Raw genomic sequence first — 16564 nt, 5'->3', positions numbered from 1 at the left:
CTTGAAGAAAACAGAATCATCCAAGTACATCAGGTTTCATAGAGCCAAAACATTTCAAGTGCTACTCAACTGGCTTTAGATAAGCCAGTCCTTTATTAGTATATAAGTGCTTTGTTAGTAATCGCTCCAAGTGGAGTCGAAAGAGATGAGTTTTCAGTCTGCGCATATTTTATTCAATATGCTCCTTAGATATCTTTTTTATTTTGTATTTGTTTTATTATTTTCTCCTTATAGCTTTGTGAAGCACCTTGAGATGACGTTGTTTTTAAAGTGTGCTATATAAATCAAATGTATTATTATTACATCTGCAAACATATTTAATTTACATTGTTTATTAATATGTAATTACAATGTGGGGATTAATTACAGATTTTTAAAACAGGGGGGGAAAGGAAATCAGTGATATTTGTATTCAGCATTTTATATGTTTTTTTTAAGTATAATACCAGTAGCCTACTTCTTTCATTAATAATTTGTATTTTATCTAGCATAACCTTTATTGTAATTATATATTTATGAGAGGATCAAATCAAAGTATTACCAAATGTAATGTATGGAAAGCAAGTTTCCTAATTGTCTTAGTATTTGGTTGATAGAATATAAGATACTAACTTTTGTACATTGATTTCTAAATGTTTATTTTTTTAAATAGGGGTTTCCCTTGGCGATGACGTAGACACTGAGATGTGTTACGCATTCGGGTATTATTGGTTAACACCGACGCACAAGGCCTGTAGTTTGAAAGCTGTCTGGGCCCTGGCGAGTTGTACCGTTAGCCACATTGCGAACAAAGTTACAATATATTGAAATCAATTCAAAGAATTGTAGAACCTTTTTGCCCGGAAACACATTAACACATTTTGGACCGTGCGGTAGTAAGAGGGAGCTACAACCCGGAGGGATACGTGAAAGCAGGCGTGCTTTTACTCTTGTATTGCATCTTGACTGAGTTGAATTGAACTCAACGCAAGGAGAAAAGAAAGCGAGCTGGCTAACGTGCTAGCGGCTAGTTAGCTAGCAGCGGCTATCCAGCCAACTCGCGTGCTATTCACTTCCTTGTTGCACTGGAGTGTGATGGAAGGCGAGAAGAAGTTTGTGAGAAGGAGACTGAGTTTTTTTTAACTTAAACTTTAACACTACCTGGTAAATGGATATACATGCTTGCACGATCTGCAACATTACAGAAGAACTGGATTTTAAAGAAAGAGATGATTTGGGCCTGTGCTTTGACCATGAAATGGAATGCCACTGTCTAGTTGGACACAGTTAGCTGTTGGAGGCTAGCTGGCTAAACCGACTGCCATTAGCTAGCAAATCTTGGATATTTACGTTTATGGTTGAGTACTGACTGACTCTATAACTACACACCATATGTGGATTGTATGTGACGGAATCTACAGGTACCAAGTGTAATGGATTAACTATCGTCAGGGGTAACTCACTTTGTATTGAACCTCTAACGAGCTAGCTGTGTAATGCTAATGTTAAGCTTGTGATTTAGCTAACGTTAGCTAGCTGTCGTAATTGTGAATTGGCTGTAACGTTAGCCAACTAGCCTGTGACAGAGCTAGCCCAATGTTTTTTTCCACGACACAACTAGAAACATAGGAAAAGTATATAATATAAAGATAATTCTCAATTTAGGCATAGGGTTTTATTGAGGATAAATGCCTAATTCAGAGGTGCTTCGGGAGGGTCGGGGTCGGAGCCCCTCTGCTCAGAAAAATGCTAACCGACAGGACAGGCGTAGCAAGCCGGGGAGCGGTGCTGCTCAGCGAGACAGACACCGAGAGAAGAGGCGGTCATCGGCTTCTAGGAAAAAGAAACGCAGACAGGCCAAGGGAAAAGACTTGTTGCATGCCGGTACAACAGGAGACCCTTATAATGACCGAAAGGGGACTTTTGATAAAGACGCTGAACTTCGGACATTAGTAGAGTATGACGACGTTAGCTCTCAGTCAGAGCGTTTCTCTGGGAGCCCCTCTCCCAAACTCGACCCCCGTGCTGACAGGCTCTCAGTAGACCGACTCAGCGATGTTGACTCTGGTGATTTTAATGGACCAGGAACCACAGACCGAAGTCACCCTAGAGACCGGGAGGCAGTGGGCATAAGCAAGGACGAACCGACAAGGGGACCATCAGAGAGGGGCAAGCAAGAGAAGGAGCCAGGCAGGAAAAAGGACCGCCAGAGCCGCGAGAAAGACTCCTCAAAACCTAAAAGTGGAGCTAGCCTCAGTGGCTCTAAAAATCACAGAGACACCACAAGGAGCAGTGACAGAAATGGTAAGAGAACATCCACATCTCAGGCCACACAATCTGCAGATAAAAGGGATTCAAAAGGGCACCGAAGTAAAACAAGATCTGATAAAGAGCCCCCATCTGCATACCGAGAGGCTCCACAATCCTACAGAGATGACCGCGAAGACCTCAGGACATACAGGAGAAGTCCTGGTGTAAAAACAGAAAGTCCCTATGGGACATCCCTTCCATATAACTACCAGTCTCCTGGTGGTTATAACCAGCAAATATCTAGAAAAAGTCCAACTTATGGGAGCAAAAAACTCTCTCCAAGTTCCACGTATTATAGCCGGGATGCAGATGGGTATGGTCCAAAGTCACCCACTGCATACTCCAGCAACAAAAGGAAGCGATCCCCAGTGAGCCCGGCAAACTGGCGTAGATCCCCGAGTTATGGCCGACACAGTCCGTATGAACAAGGAGAGTTTGGTTCAAGTCCTTATGGAAACCGCAGGAGATCTCGAAGTCCATACAGGAAGTCCCCGAGTCCAAGTTCAGATGTCAGGTGAGTTGTTATAAAGCATAATGTGTTTCATATATTGGCTGTTGTGTGTTTTTTTGGGGTCAGGGTGGTAAGGAGGGGTCAGACATTGATTTTCCACAAAGGGCTTCTAGATTTTTTTTTATATATAGTTTATCATAATGGTTCAACCCAAACCAAGGTAAACATGTATCTTTACTTTGGTGGTGTCACGATTCCTTTTAATTGAAAGTCCTGTATGTGATCCACTAGATTGCTCAACTAAAAAAATATTCCCATCTAAAAATGTGTCCATATCATGTTTTTTTCAGGCGATCTGCTCGATCACGTAGCAGAAGTCCATATTCGTCCACCAGGCCTTCACGTTCTCGCAGCCGTCACCGCCACTCTCGGTCCCGCAGCCGCCCCTCCAGCCTCTCCCCGAGCACGCTCACCTTTAAAACCAGTCTTGCTGCTGAGCTCAGTAAGCAGAAAAAGGTTAAAGCTGCAGAAGCGGCTGCCAAGGCCAAGAACTCCAGCAACACCTCTACTCCAACCAAGGGTCCCTCATCTGCTCATCAACCCAGTCCTAAGACAAATCACACATCCAGAAAGGGCCGTCCTCCCTCTCCACCACCACCACCACCGCCGGAGAAAGGTCCCAGAACTCCCCCAATGAGCCATCCCCAGTCCCCCTCTGACAGGTCAGCCAAGAGGCCCACTGAGCCCCAGCCCAGCAGAGATGGAAAGGGGAAAGATGAGTCTGTACAGCGGGACAAAAGGAAAGCACCAGCATCAGCACAGAGCAAAGACAAGGAACGAGCCGCTGCTTCACTCATCTCCACTCTGTCGTCCCTGCCCCAAACAGTTCTAGATCACATGGCTAAAGGAGAAAGGTATGCCTGTGTGGTTGTGACACATAATTGTCATGCACCTCTACATTGTGAAGCCTTACTTACACTCTCCCTGTGTTTGTATCTCTTTCTTCCCCCCATTATCAGCTTGAAGGACAGCTTGATCGCAGGGAAGAAAAAGTCAGAGAGGAAGGCCCGTCAGCTGCTAACCGACTTGCCCCTCCCTCCTGAACTTCCCGGGGGCAAGTCTTCCCCGCGCAGCCCAGCCGATGACAAAAAGTCCCAGACACCTCGCCGAAGACCTAAGTATGTTGCGGTGCATTCAGTGATATTGCTAATTTTCTTCTGCTGTATATTAACTTGGCTAACACTGAAATGTTTTCTTGTAATTTCCAGAATCTGTGGCCCAAGACACGGTGAAATTAAGGAAACTGAGATAGATTGGGGCAAACGCTGCGTGGACAAGTTTGAGATCATTGGAATCACAGGGGAAGGCACCTACGGTCAGGTGTACAAGGCTAAAGACAAAGACACTGGTGAGTGTATAGAAGATAGAGGTTCATTTATAATATCAATATTGTAAACATGAATCCGTTAACTATGGGCCTCGTTCCCTGACCTTCTTGAAATTCCTTTCTTGAAAACTGCATAGTGGTGACATGTTTGTGCAATATCATTTGTAAATGCAGTTTTTACCATTTCACAGTTGGATGTCAAATACAACAATCACATTTGTTTATTTATTATTTCTAGTGCTTATAATAATTTCAAGTAGTTCACAAACATGGTCCTAAAATAGAGTAATAGCATCTTGTGCATATTTCTTATGTTAATTTATGGATATTTAGTATCGCTACACAAAATGACTTGGAATGTTTTCTTAAAATTTGGAATCCAGTCCCTCTTTAGACTTGGATGTAGTTTCTGTATGCACGGCCCTGCAGTGTGACACCCTTATTATAGGGATTGTCAGGGCGTTTACCTATACTCATTAGGACAAACTTGCACGCTCTTTTAATATTGATGAAAATGAAATGCATCCTTATAAGAGCATGTCATGAATCAGAGGTGAAAACCTTTCTCAAGAACACATTTAAGAAAAAACATTGGAGGATAGCGGTGAATAAGGGCCTTTGTTTTCTTGTTTTGAATATTCTGTTGGAAATGCAAATAGTCATAGATAAAAACCTGTGTACGGTTTAGTGTTGCACGGTGTACGGATACTTGAAAGGTACCGCGATTCCCTGCCGTTAAAAACGTTACGATTCCTCCGTTTCATTAGTATCGGTACTTTAAGAATGACGGGGAAAAGTACTGCGGTGAGAAAGCGCAGTTTTTAATAAGAGCCGTGTGTATTCAGCGCTCTGCTTCCACTCCCTGCACAGCACTGCAGCCGTGCCTGCAGTCCCGCCCCTCTCAAGCACCTTCTAAGTCCCTCCCCTCTCTCATGCACGTGCTAGCTGCCAGAGCATGTGAGACAACGAGAAGCATGGCTGCAAGTGAGAGTGCAACTGCCGCTGCGCCTTGGCTTGTTAACAAAAAAGACGCCTGAAGCTAAAAACAAAAAAGTTGTTTATAGATGATGCTTAATTGTATTTAATACAAATTCTAGTCATTTATTTAATTTATTGTTCTCATTGTTTAAAACTTTGTGTTATGGTTCTGGTGTGAAATAAAGCACAATAATTCCACTAAGACTGTTTCCCTTTTTTAAAGAAAAGTATCGGAAAATAATCGGAATCGCAATTCTTGACTTGGTATCGAAACCAAAATGTTGGTATCATGACAACACTAGTACGGTTAGACCAGCTCATGGTGTTATCTTCTTACGCTGCACTTTCGTGTGATTCACAGCTGAGATGGTGGCTTTGAAGAAAGTTCGGCTGGACAATGAAAAGGAGGGCTTTCCAATCACGGCCATCAGGGAGATCAAGATTTTGCGGCAACTCAACCACAAGAGCATCATAAACATGAAGGAGATCGTCACGGACAAGGAAGACGCTCTTGATTTCAAGAATGACAAAGGTATCTGATCCTGCCACACAACATTGATTTGTTTTATACCTCTTTTTTGAAATCGTAATCTTTATTCTCTTATCTCAGGTGCTTTCTATCTTGTATTTGAGTACATGGACCATGACCTGATGGGTTTGCTGGAGTCTGGCCTGGTCCATTTCAACGAGAGCCACATCAAGTCTTTCATGCGACAGCTGCTGGAGGGCCTCGATTACTGCCACAAGAAGAACTTTCTGCACCGAGACATCAAATGCTCCAATATCCTGCTCAATAACAAGTCAGTCCTTTGTGTCCTTTTTACACTGAAACAGAATATCTATTTCATCATTTTCTTTTATTACAAACTCACATGTTTTTCTGAACTGCATTTCATTTGTTTTTTGTCCCCGTCCTCTTCAGAGGTCAAATCAAACTTGCTGACTTTGGACTTGCTCGGCTCTATAACTCTGAAGAGAGGTGAGTCCTATGTTTTCGATGTCTTGGCGTCACAATTATTTATCAATCTTGCTTCTTAATGCTAACAACTTGTGTGTTGTTCTTATCTTCAGTCGTCCATACACCAATAAAGTGATTACACTATGGTACCGTCCCCCAGAGCTTCTTCTGGGAGAAGAGAGGTACACGCCAGCTATCGATGTGTGGAGCTGCGGGTAAGAGCGACTGATATTGACTGAAGTGTTGTGTTTTTAACTTCTGTCTGGGTAGTTTATATCTGTCATAATGATTAATTGTATCTCCTTTTTTCTCTCACAGATGCATTCTTGGGGAACTTTTCACAAAGAAACCAATTTTCCAGGCCAATCAGGAGCTTGCCCAGTTAGAGCTCATCAGGTACTTGTAGACTAAATCAAGTTAAATGTCAATGTTTCACATCTGGGTTTGGTTGTAAACTCTTGCCTGGTTTCCACAGTGCTTCACCCAGTTGAGAAGATTAGAACAGGAAGAGAAAGTAAAAGAAAGTTTCCACTGATTGACCTTAAACCTACGCAAACACAGATGTGTTTTCATTAACTGCTGTTGTTTTGTTACGACTACCCTTCTTAGAGGAAAGGTGAGGTAGTGATTAATCTAGTGGCAGGAACCCGCCTCTGCTGGGGAAACCTTAAAAGTTTGTACATATCCTTATTGTTGTGAGCTATGCACAACATAGACTCGAATACTACTGTATGATTCATGTTTAATCTGTTCTTATTTAATTGTATCACTTTACAATGTCACACATTACAGAGAAACTATGTTCTAATACATTTAAAAGTGATTTAAAGCAACACGTCATGCCAGTTATCTTGGTGGTTTTGTGAATTGAATCTGAGTCAAGATTGCAAACGATGTCCACACTTTGCTGTTCTTTTCAACCAACTGCATGTCTGTCTTTTTCAGCCGAATATGTGGCAGTCCTTGCCCTGCTGTGTGGCCAGATGTAATAAAGCTCCCCTTCTTCAACACCATGAAACCAAAGAAGCAGTACAGGAGACGGTTACGAGAGGAGTATGCTTTGTAAGTGAATGCACATGGCGTCTAATTGGAAATATAAGGATTGGGGAGTGCATTATATTGAAATCTTTTCTTTCTATTGTGTTCCAGCATCCCTCCCTCTGCCCTGGACCTGTTTGACCACATGTTAAATTTGGACCCCGGCAAACGCTGTACAGCTGAACAAGCGCTGGGCAGCGAGTTCCTGAAGGACGTGGACCCCGACAAGATGCCCCCGCCTGAGTATGTCAAGCTTCCTGTTGCACTAACATGCTTATTATACAGTTTAATACGAAGATTACAATGTTCACTGTTTCCGTCTCTCCAGTCTTCCGCTGTGGCAGGACTGTCACGAGCTGTGGAGTAAGAAACGCCGGCGTCAGAAGCAGGCGCCGGAGGAAGCGGTCGTCCCGAAGGCCCCCCGTAAGGAGCTGGGCCACGACGACAGCCGCAGCAACACTCCGCAGGGCTTCCCCGCTCCTGGGGGCGCTAAAGCTCCAAATGCAGCTGCTTCGGCACTGCTAGGTGAGTTAACTGCTGTTAGCTACAAATAGCTTTTGAATGCGCCTGTATGAAAGGGGCTGTGTTATTGGACTGTCAGGTTATCATACACAATGCATCCAAAACAAGTACAACTTTACTTAATACATATAAATATAGATATTAGGGGTGTAACGGTACACGTACCCGTACCGAAATTATTCGGTACGGGCCCTTCGGTTCGGTACACGTGTGTACCGAACGCATATAACTTTAAACGTAAAAAATTGAGAACGTGAACAACTTTTTGGAAGTAATCTCAGGTGCTGCGTCGCAGCATTCAGAGTAATTTGCACCCATTGTGATCAACGCGTCATAGAGCGAGCAAGTCATTTCATTGGACGAGCTGGTCAGAGGGATGCGTTCAAATGTAATCAGTAATTTGAGGAAATGGCGAACGCAGATAAAGTTGAGCTCGAAAATCCTCCAGCATCATTGAAGTCTCCGGTTTGGGAACATTTTGGTTTCGCAGTTATGTACAAGGATGACGGACAAAGACAGGTGGACCGAACCAAAGCTGTTTGTCGGCATTGTTCAACTAACATTGGTTACGCGGCTGGCAATACATCAAACTTGCCCACTCATTTGAAAAGGCATCACCTGAACGTGAATATCACCGGTACCAAAAGACTGAAGTGCAAACCCAACTCCCACTAGCATTTAAGCCTCCACCACTCGCAAAAACTTCAGACCGAGCCAAAGCTATTACAAACGGCAAATATCCTTATGTTGCCATGTTAGCAAAGCGCTACCTGGCTGTATCTGCTACCTCTGTCCCTAGCGAGAGGGTGTTCTCCACGGCAGGAGACATTGCTAGTGCCAGCAGATCTGCCCTTTCGGCAAGCAATGTGGACAAGTGCATCTTTCTTTAAAAAAACATGAAATGACAAGCAAGTCCTAATGTCAAACTGGCTGCTTAGGTACTAGTAGGCTACAGTACAGTACAAATACAGATTATTTCAGTTCATCGAAAAGCTGCACCTTAATGTTTATTTTATTATATTTTATATTTATTTGAGTGAATATTCATAGTTTAATAATAATGAAAAACCCTAAACTAATAGTTTATGTTTTGTGAGTACTAGTACAGTAAAGTTCAAATACAGATTATTTCAGTTTATCGAAATGCTGCACCTTAATGTTTATTTTATTATATTTTGTATTTGAGTGAATACATTATTCACAGTTTAATAATAATTAAAAAAAAATATGTTATGTTTTGTGATAATTTTTTCTGCTGTACCGAAAACGTACCGAACCGAACCGTGACTTAAAAACCGAGGTACGTACCGAACCGAAATGTTTGTGAACCGTTACACCCCTAATAGATATGTCTTAAAATTCACAAAGACCCGTCTGTTATTTAACCCCTTCACTTCCATCTGTGTGTCGATATCTTCTCAGTGTTGTTTGTCCTTGGACAGGCATGAAAATCACTCACCTTTCGGCGAAATTCGCGGTTTTGAATCCAAAATAGGTCGTTTGTGTGATTCATGTAGATCTGCAAAAAAAAAATTCTGGGGTATGGGGGTTTCTGGGACCCGGAGTAATCTGCGGCCGCGAGCTGTTGTGCCATCATGACACGCATGGTGTTCTTTTTTTATATATTATAATGCAGCGCGAGCTGTGTGCTCGGGTCTTCCTGCCTGTCGGCTCTGCTGCTCCGCGATGATTGTCTAGCTTCAGCAGCCACATTACCTACAGGTGCGTTCGTTAATATTAACTGTGCGGTCCGGAGTCACAGTGGTACAGACTGGACCGCTGGTGAACAGCTGTTAGAACGGGCCGTTCAGGTGTTCAGAGCGTGATGTGCACTGAAAAGTTTTTCTGTCGCAATATTATCGTTGAGCTAGCTAGCTAGCATACATTAGAGGCTTCTCAATACTCAAATTTCCCCTCGGTCCTCCGGTAGTGACCCGGAAATGAATTTCAGCGCGCCATTTTGAAGGACGTCTCATTTCTCTAAATGCACACCGAGGAGGCTCTCTGGAGGAGCTATAACCTCCAGAGATACACTGATGGTTCCTCCACGGCTCCTCCACGGATGCATTTCCGGGAACGGTGGAGGCGTGACGCACGGCCGGACTTATCTCAGCCAATGACAGCTCTGCATGCATCCCCTGGATATTATTTTAGAAACTGCTCTCATCGCAACGCGATGTTTACAGAGAGAACAGCTGAGATGTCCTGCAGAAAGCAGAGCAGTGTGTAAAATATATATCACTCAGTATAACAGGCCTACTCTCTTTATTTGCTTTAGTTTAGTAGATATCTACAAACAGAGTCGATATTTTTCTAAAACCATTTAGTGCTTCACATAATAAAATACACAACGGCTGTAGCCTGATTATGCTTTAGGTCGGAGCTGTAGGTGTTTGTGGTACAGTGTGTAGGTGTGTGTGTTGTACAGTGCGCAGATGCGGCGGACAGACAGGTCTCAGTTGGTTTGGTGTCCTCTGCTTACTTTTAATACAACTTTTGGCCCGTAATTTCAATTCCCCATTTCAGCGACCAGAGAGAGGGGGGGGGGATATATCCAGTCTCTGATTGTGTTACGTTATTATGAGAGTGCTCTCATACTTTAAATTGCATATATTTATATAAATATTAGGGCTGTCAAACAATTACAATTTTTAATCAGATTAATCACAGCTTAAAAATTAATTAATCATGATTAATCACCATTCGAACTATGTCCAAAATATGACATTTATTTATGTATATTGTTGTGGGAATGGACAGATAAACGAAAGAAGGCGGATATATCCATTTAACATACAGTATCTATGTTTATTATAACATTTTTCTGTGTGTCAAAATGAAAGACAACCCACACACCTATCAATCATCAAACCGTGGGGTCTTAATTCATTACGTGTTGATTTCTATCAGCGGGGATTACTTGAAGAGGGGAGTCTCCTTCCGCAGCCGGTTGGCGTAGTTTTGGCACAATTCCGTTGTACAGACCGACGTTAACAGCAGCCCTGTCTGTGCACACGGAGACCGACTCTGTCGTCCGGTGATCTAACCGCCTTCTGGAAAAGCTTCACAAGTACGTCGGTACGCAAATGCGCTTTGTGACACAAGTGACGGTACGCATTTCAGATTAAGCACATAACCTGCGTACCAGTTATGTGCACCCCTGTACTACAGCAAAAGTATTCACCGTCGGGACTTCCTGCAACAACACCACGCCGTTATCAAAGATGTTCTATTGAGAAGACGATCACTACGTGACAAAAGTTTTCAAAACCGGGGCTACTGAAATCAATCTTACTAACTGCTGTCTGTGCAATTTACTCCGTGAGAGTTGGCAGACTTTATTTTGCTTACTTTAACATCATTTTTCATGGTGGGGCTAAGCCATTTCTTGGTATGGGTGTAGCCTACCCCAGACATACCCTGGTGCTGCCGCTGGTGGCAGGTATGGGGCGGGCCATTCTGTACATGCGTTAAATGCGTTAAATATTTTAACGCAATTAATTCAAAAAATTAATTACCGCCGTTAACGCGATAATTTTGACAGCACTAATAAATATATTTGTGTGTGTGTCCGCATCTGTAGCCTGTTATTGTCTCATTATACCGCACTCTCAATGAATTCAAAGTAAATATGTGGGGGAACAATGTTCAGCTGATCTAACAGAGATTATAAAATAGGACAAAACACTCGACAGCTGATGCAGATGTTGCCACGTAATAATGAACGGACGTCGCTTTAATATGACCGCTCAGAGGAGAGGAGTTCTCATTTCTTTAAACGTCTGCTGCTTCCCCAATTTAAGAATTGAGAAGCCTCTATTGTCACTATCTGCTAACGTTAGCTTTAGCCTTAGTTTTCTAATAGTTTTTTTTTCATAGGCTATAAACGGAGGTGGTATACGTATAGATCTTGTACTTGAGTAAAAGTAGAAGCACTCAGATCTTGTACTTGATTAAAAGTAGAAGTACTCAGATCTTGTACTTGATTAAAAGCAGAAATACTCAGATCTTGTACTTGAGTAAAAGTAGAAGTACTCAGGTCTTGTACTTGAGTAAAAGTAGAAGTACGAGAGTGTAGGAATACTCTGTTAGTAAAAGTACTGCATTCAAAATGTTCCTCAAGTAGAAAAGTATTCTCATCAAAATATAGTGAAAGTAGCAACAGTAAAAGTAGTCGTTGTGTAGATTGGTCCATTTCAGAATAATATATATGATATGTTTTATAATGATTGATCATGAAAGTGTTCTCAAAGCTGGTAAAGGTGCAGCTAGTTTGAATGGCTTTGTATACTGCAGGGTAGCTTGTGAATTTACTCCAGGTGGAACTACAGTCTGATTTAACACTTGGTTATATTTCACATCATTCATCCACATCTGTGAAGTAACTAAAGGTATTAATACATGTAGTGGAGTCAAAGTACACCATTTACCTCTGAACTGTAGAGGAGAAGAAGAACAAAGTAGCAAAGCATTGAAATACTTAAATAAAGTACAAGTATTTCAAAATTGTACCCAAGTATAGTACTTGAGTTTATGAATTGAGTTACTTTACACCAGATGCCATAAAGATAGAAAGACTCAGCCTTGCACAGAGGCATGACAATAGATTTTCAAAATTCTCAACAGTGCTGCCAAAATTATAAACTGACTGCTACACAATTAAAATAAATGCTTTTATATATTTCTATTAGATGTGACTCTTTAACGTTTCTGTTATTATTACCACTGCTGCTTTAGTTGTTTTGACTGCTAAAATCCTCTGTTATTCCTCATTTTAAAGCCGATATTCCGTGGGATCGGGGGGCTCGGGTCCTTGTCACCTTTTCGATACCTGATGAGTTTGCATCCCTGATAAGACTTAGTAAGGAGGTCATAATATTTTTGACTCATGGCTGAAGTTAAGTTTCTCCAGCTCTCCCCAGGTTGGCAAAAAAAACAATCTCAAAATGCATCAGATTGATGCTTTAAAATATGGAATATTCTAAATGTTCTTCCAGGGGAGCATGCCCCCGGGCCCCCCTAGAGGGATAATATCCTTCTCACCTTTTTCACCCCTGACCCGTTTTCATGCCTGCTTGGAGGACCGGTGCAAAGACAAGACACTGAACCAAGCTTTGTTTTTTTTATGAAGGGGCTTGCCCTTCTACGAAACTGTTTAACTGTGTAGCATTCTTCACACCTATGACTCAGATTTACATTGTGCTCGTGATGAATCGGCGTGGTCTGGAGTCCGACTGGTCCAACTTGTTTTTGAACCTTAATTTTTCTAATATTACTAAGGTTAACAGGAATGCTCTGTCCTCTTACAGACCCAAAGGGCCCGACCTCTCAGTTAACCCAGGAGCAGCTGGCGGTCCTCCTGAACTTCCTGGGCCAGTCCAAGAGTTCAGTGAACACGGCGCAGTTTGTGCAGTCCATGGGCACGAAGGTCAACCAGGAAACATTACAGCAGCTCTCCAAAGCCCTCGCTCCCACGGACCCCGCCGAGCCACCTCCACCTCAACCTACGCCTGTGAAGCCCCCCCAGCCCACAGCTCCTGCAGGCATGCCCCGGACGCCCCCTATGCCCAAACCTCCTTCACCCCCCATGTCGGCACTGACAGGGATTCCAGACGGAGAGGCAACAGCGGCCACACAGACGGCCATGACGATGCTGCTGGCTCAGCTCCTTCAGGCTCAGCACACCCAGAGGCAGGAAGTGAGTGATGGAGGAGAAGGAGCGGAGAGCACTAACCCAGCAGGAGCAGCGCCGGGGGGGCAGCCTCCTCCAGAGGTCAAACACCCCCCAGAGCCAAGCCCAGTCTCTCCAGGTAACCCAGTCTATTATTTTCAGAGAGAAATATCTCTTTCAAGTTGTTTTTTAAACCACGTGTCAATGAGAGAATTGATATTGACTTTAATGAACATGGTTTTACCGGAACACTTTTTCTGTGCTAAGAAACAAAGAACATTTTAATGAATAATTATAAGAAATGCATTCCAATACCTAATATACATGTTTCTGTCTCTCAGTGTCTGAAGTAGGCAGTGTGTCCATCCTGCCCCCAGACCAGAGGCCCCCGGAGCCCCCAGAGCCCCCCCCACACGCTGACCTGGACTACCGGCAGCCTCCACCTGAACCCAAGACCGGCCACGCCCCACCCATCGCGTCTGCACGCGGAAGTGATGGAGGGAGACCCCCGGAGCCAGACTACCCACCCCTCCCTACCGCAGAGGGGCCCGGATACGGCGGAGACTACCACCACCCCCCTCCTCGTCCCTTCACCCCTGCAGGCTTCGGGGACGGTTACATGGGCCACATGCAAGGCGGAGGCCTGCCCCCCCACGCTCTGAGGGAGGTGTTCAGCGGACCTGCTGCCGGCCCCTCGTCTGCTGCCCCCGCCCACCCCGACCCCTTCCCTCCACCCACGGGACCTAGCAGCATGGTGTTCAGTGGGGACCAGGACCATCGCTTTAAGTACAATCACAGCCCCTTACCTGTGGAGGGGCAGCCCAACCCCAGCTCTATCCACATGTACAACCACGCCATGGCTAGAAAGGACGGTGTAGCTCCTCCCCTACCCATCCCAGCTCCAGGACAAGCCTGGGGATCCCCTTCCCACGTGGGGGCCCCGCCACTACCCCTCGGCTTCGGCCCACACGTGAACTCGGCAACAATCAGAGGACGAGGCCTGCCCTTCTAAGAGACTGAAAATGGGAAATGGGCAGTTTTGTGACAAAAGGCTGCAGGACTCAGTTTGAGCAGGAAGCCTGTCAGGCAGAGCGGAGGGATCTGGAGACTCACACTCAGTTTTTAATGACTTCAGTCTGTGTAAGGCATTGTGTTCCTCCTCCGTCTGGAACGTTGCAGCCGAATTACACCGCAGGAGCTTTTCTCGCTCATACCATTTTCCTATTTTTTTGTAATCTATTCTGCTGTCTTTTAAATTAAACTTTTAACTTTTTTTGAGTGTACATGTATCAGGCTGGGTACATTTTAAACCATAGCCTTCCTGTAATTGCTCCAGGGGCAGACTAGTATTAATGTTTTGCACTACTGACTAAAGTAGGCGGAAACTATTTTAGCTACGAAATGGATGGTGTGCTTTATCTGCACAATTAGGAGTATGACCAGTAATGTAGTGTCCTCTTTTTATGACGGCCATGATTATGTTGGAACAATGATGGCTCAGCTGATGCGAGGGTTTGTTAGTGCCAGACACACTGTTAGGACTTGGATCTGATCTGACTTCATGGAGAAAGGCTCTTTTCACTTTAAATTCCACATGCCTTTTTGCCAATATATGTTGTAAAACCATGAGCAAAAAAAAAAAACAAGTAACCCAAGTTCCAAAACAATTTTTTCTTTTTTTTTGTACTAAATAATTTTGTCCCCCTCCCTCATCCTTTGGCAAATGTTTATTAAAAAAAAATGCCAACAACGAATCATTGTCTGCTTTTCTACAAGGGTTTTAATTGAACGTTTTAGTTATATCCTAAATAACCATGGTTGATGTGGTGATGTAACCACTGGATGGCAGTGTCATATCAAATAGAACCACCCACATTTACCTGTAGTGTCATTCACTGCAAAAGATACATATAGGCAATTACAATAAGTGCTGTTGCTACAGGTAAATGCTTGAAACCAGTATAGATCTTGTTATCTTGACACTTATACACCATTCACAAAATGACATGCTCCTTGAGAAAATCAGTAAAATGCAAACCTTCATGTATTTGTAGGATGAAAACCTGTATTTAAGAAACTGGCAGGTAAGCACTGCTGCTGAGAGTTTTTATCAAGGAAGACATGTCTAAGGAGATAGCAGCAGGGAAGAAATACAATGTTCCAAAAGCTGACAGCTCCCAGTGGACTCAATCTTCAAGCACTTTAAACTCATTCTTTGAACTCGATGGAAAACAGTTTCTCAGAGAGATCACAAGCCAGTCCTCCTCCATGCTCCCTCTAAACGCCTGCTTTGATATTCATTTTTGTGGATGTCAGTAGAGCGCTAGGCTTTTTCACCTTTATCAAGAGGTGCTGCTTTCAAAAAGAATCTGCTTCATTTTGAACTGTTCTCAAATACAATTACTTTTCCAATGTTTTGCTATAAAGCAATATTAGTTGTACAACTTAAATGAAGCATTACATTTGGGATACATCTTGTATCCTCCTGAGATGTAAATCAAGGTGGAACTATGAATAATGTATATCATTTCACACACAACGCAATAAAAAATATATACTTTACAGATGGAATTTAAATTCCTATCATTTCCTATCGGGTACAATTACATCACGATTTAAAATCTCCACATACACACACTCTTACATTACACTCTGAACATATACACTAGAATGCATTGATATTGCCATTTAAGGCTGCCTAACGGACCTTAAATGCTATAACTGACTACACAGGGCAGTGGATTAAAAATAAAACTCAATTTACAAACCATGCAGAAGCTACTAATAGATAGCTTCTGAGGCGTCACCCACTGGATAATACTCTCCATGCAGCTAAATAAAGAGACATCTATCATTTGCTTTACACATCACCGCCACATCGGAATTTGCCACACGCCACATCGCTGGTGATGAAAAGGTGATTATCTCAGAGGGGTTCTGTTCTGCAAAGCTAATTCGGAATGTAGATGGCGGCTAGTCTGTGATTAATATGGCGTGGATGATGGATTGCTGAAAATTCACGTCAGCTTCAGCAGAGACTGGCAGCATCATATGTTATGTGTGATTGATTGAAACAACAGTTGGTACAGGATAGATGATGATGAGAAGAAGAAACAGGAAATATATGTTAGTCATGGCTTTTCATTGCAGCAACACTCTTCACATTTTGGTAAATGTTCATTTGAATAAGAAAACATTCAGCTGTGACACTGACAAAAAGAAACAAAAAAAGACCACAGGCTTCATTTTGTACTCATAACAAACAATAGT

The 16564-nt window shown here is 43.1% G+C and overlaps 2 protein-coding genes across 2 annotated transcripts in view; one reads left to right on the top strand and one right to left on the bottom strand.

The window, feature by feature from the left end:
- The window catches only part of med1l (mediator complex subunit 1-like), a 44439-nt gene that overhangs the window by 18901 nt on the left and 8974 nt on the right, over positions 1 to 16564 (bottom strand). The gene's annotated exons all lie outside the window — the stretch shown is intronic.
- On the top strand, positions 725 to 15048 carry cdk13 (cyclin dependent kinase 13). The gene is made up of 14 exons (XM_034108554.1): positions 725 to 2803; positions 3091 to 3654; positions 3760 to 3918; positions 4009 to 4148; positions 5467 to 5637; positions 5716 to 5905; positions 6028 to 6084; positions 6177 to 6278; positions 6382 to 6459; positions 7009 to 7125; positions 7213 to 7344; positions 7430 to 7626; positions 12933 to 13433; positions 13636 to 15048. Exons 1-14 carry the CDS (start codon positions 1668 to 1670, stop codon positions 14304 to 14306), a joined length of 4215 nt encoding a protein of 1404 aa, XP_033964445.1. The 5' UTR covers positions 725 to 1667; the 3' UTR covers positions 14307 to 15048.

The sequence above is a fragment of the Pseudochaenichthys georgianus genome, chromosome 20 (genome assembly GCF_902827115.2).
Source record: "Pseudochaenichthys georgianus chromosome 20, fPseGeo1.2, whole genome shotgun sequence".
NCBI lineage: Eukaryota > Metazoa > Chordata > Actinopteri > Perciformes > Channichthyidae > Pseudochaenichthys > Pseudochaenichthys georgianus.
This window is presented reverse-complemented; position numbering and strand designations above follow the sequence as displayed.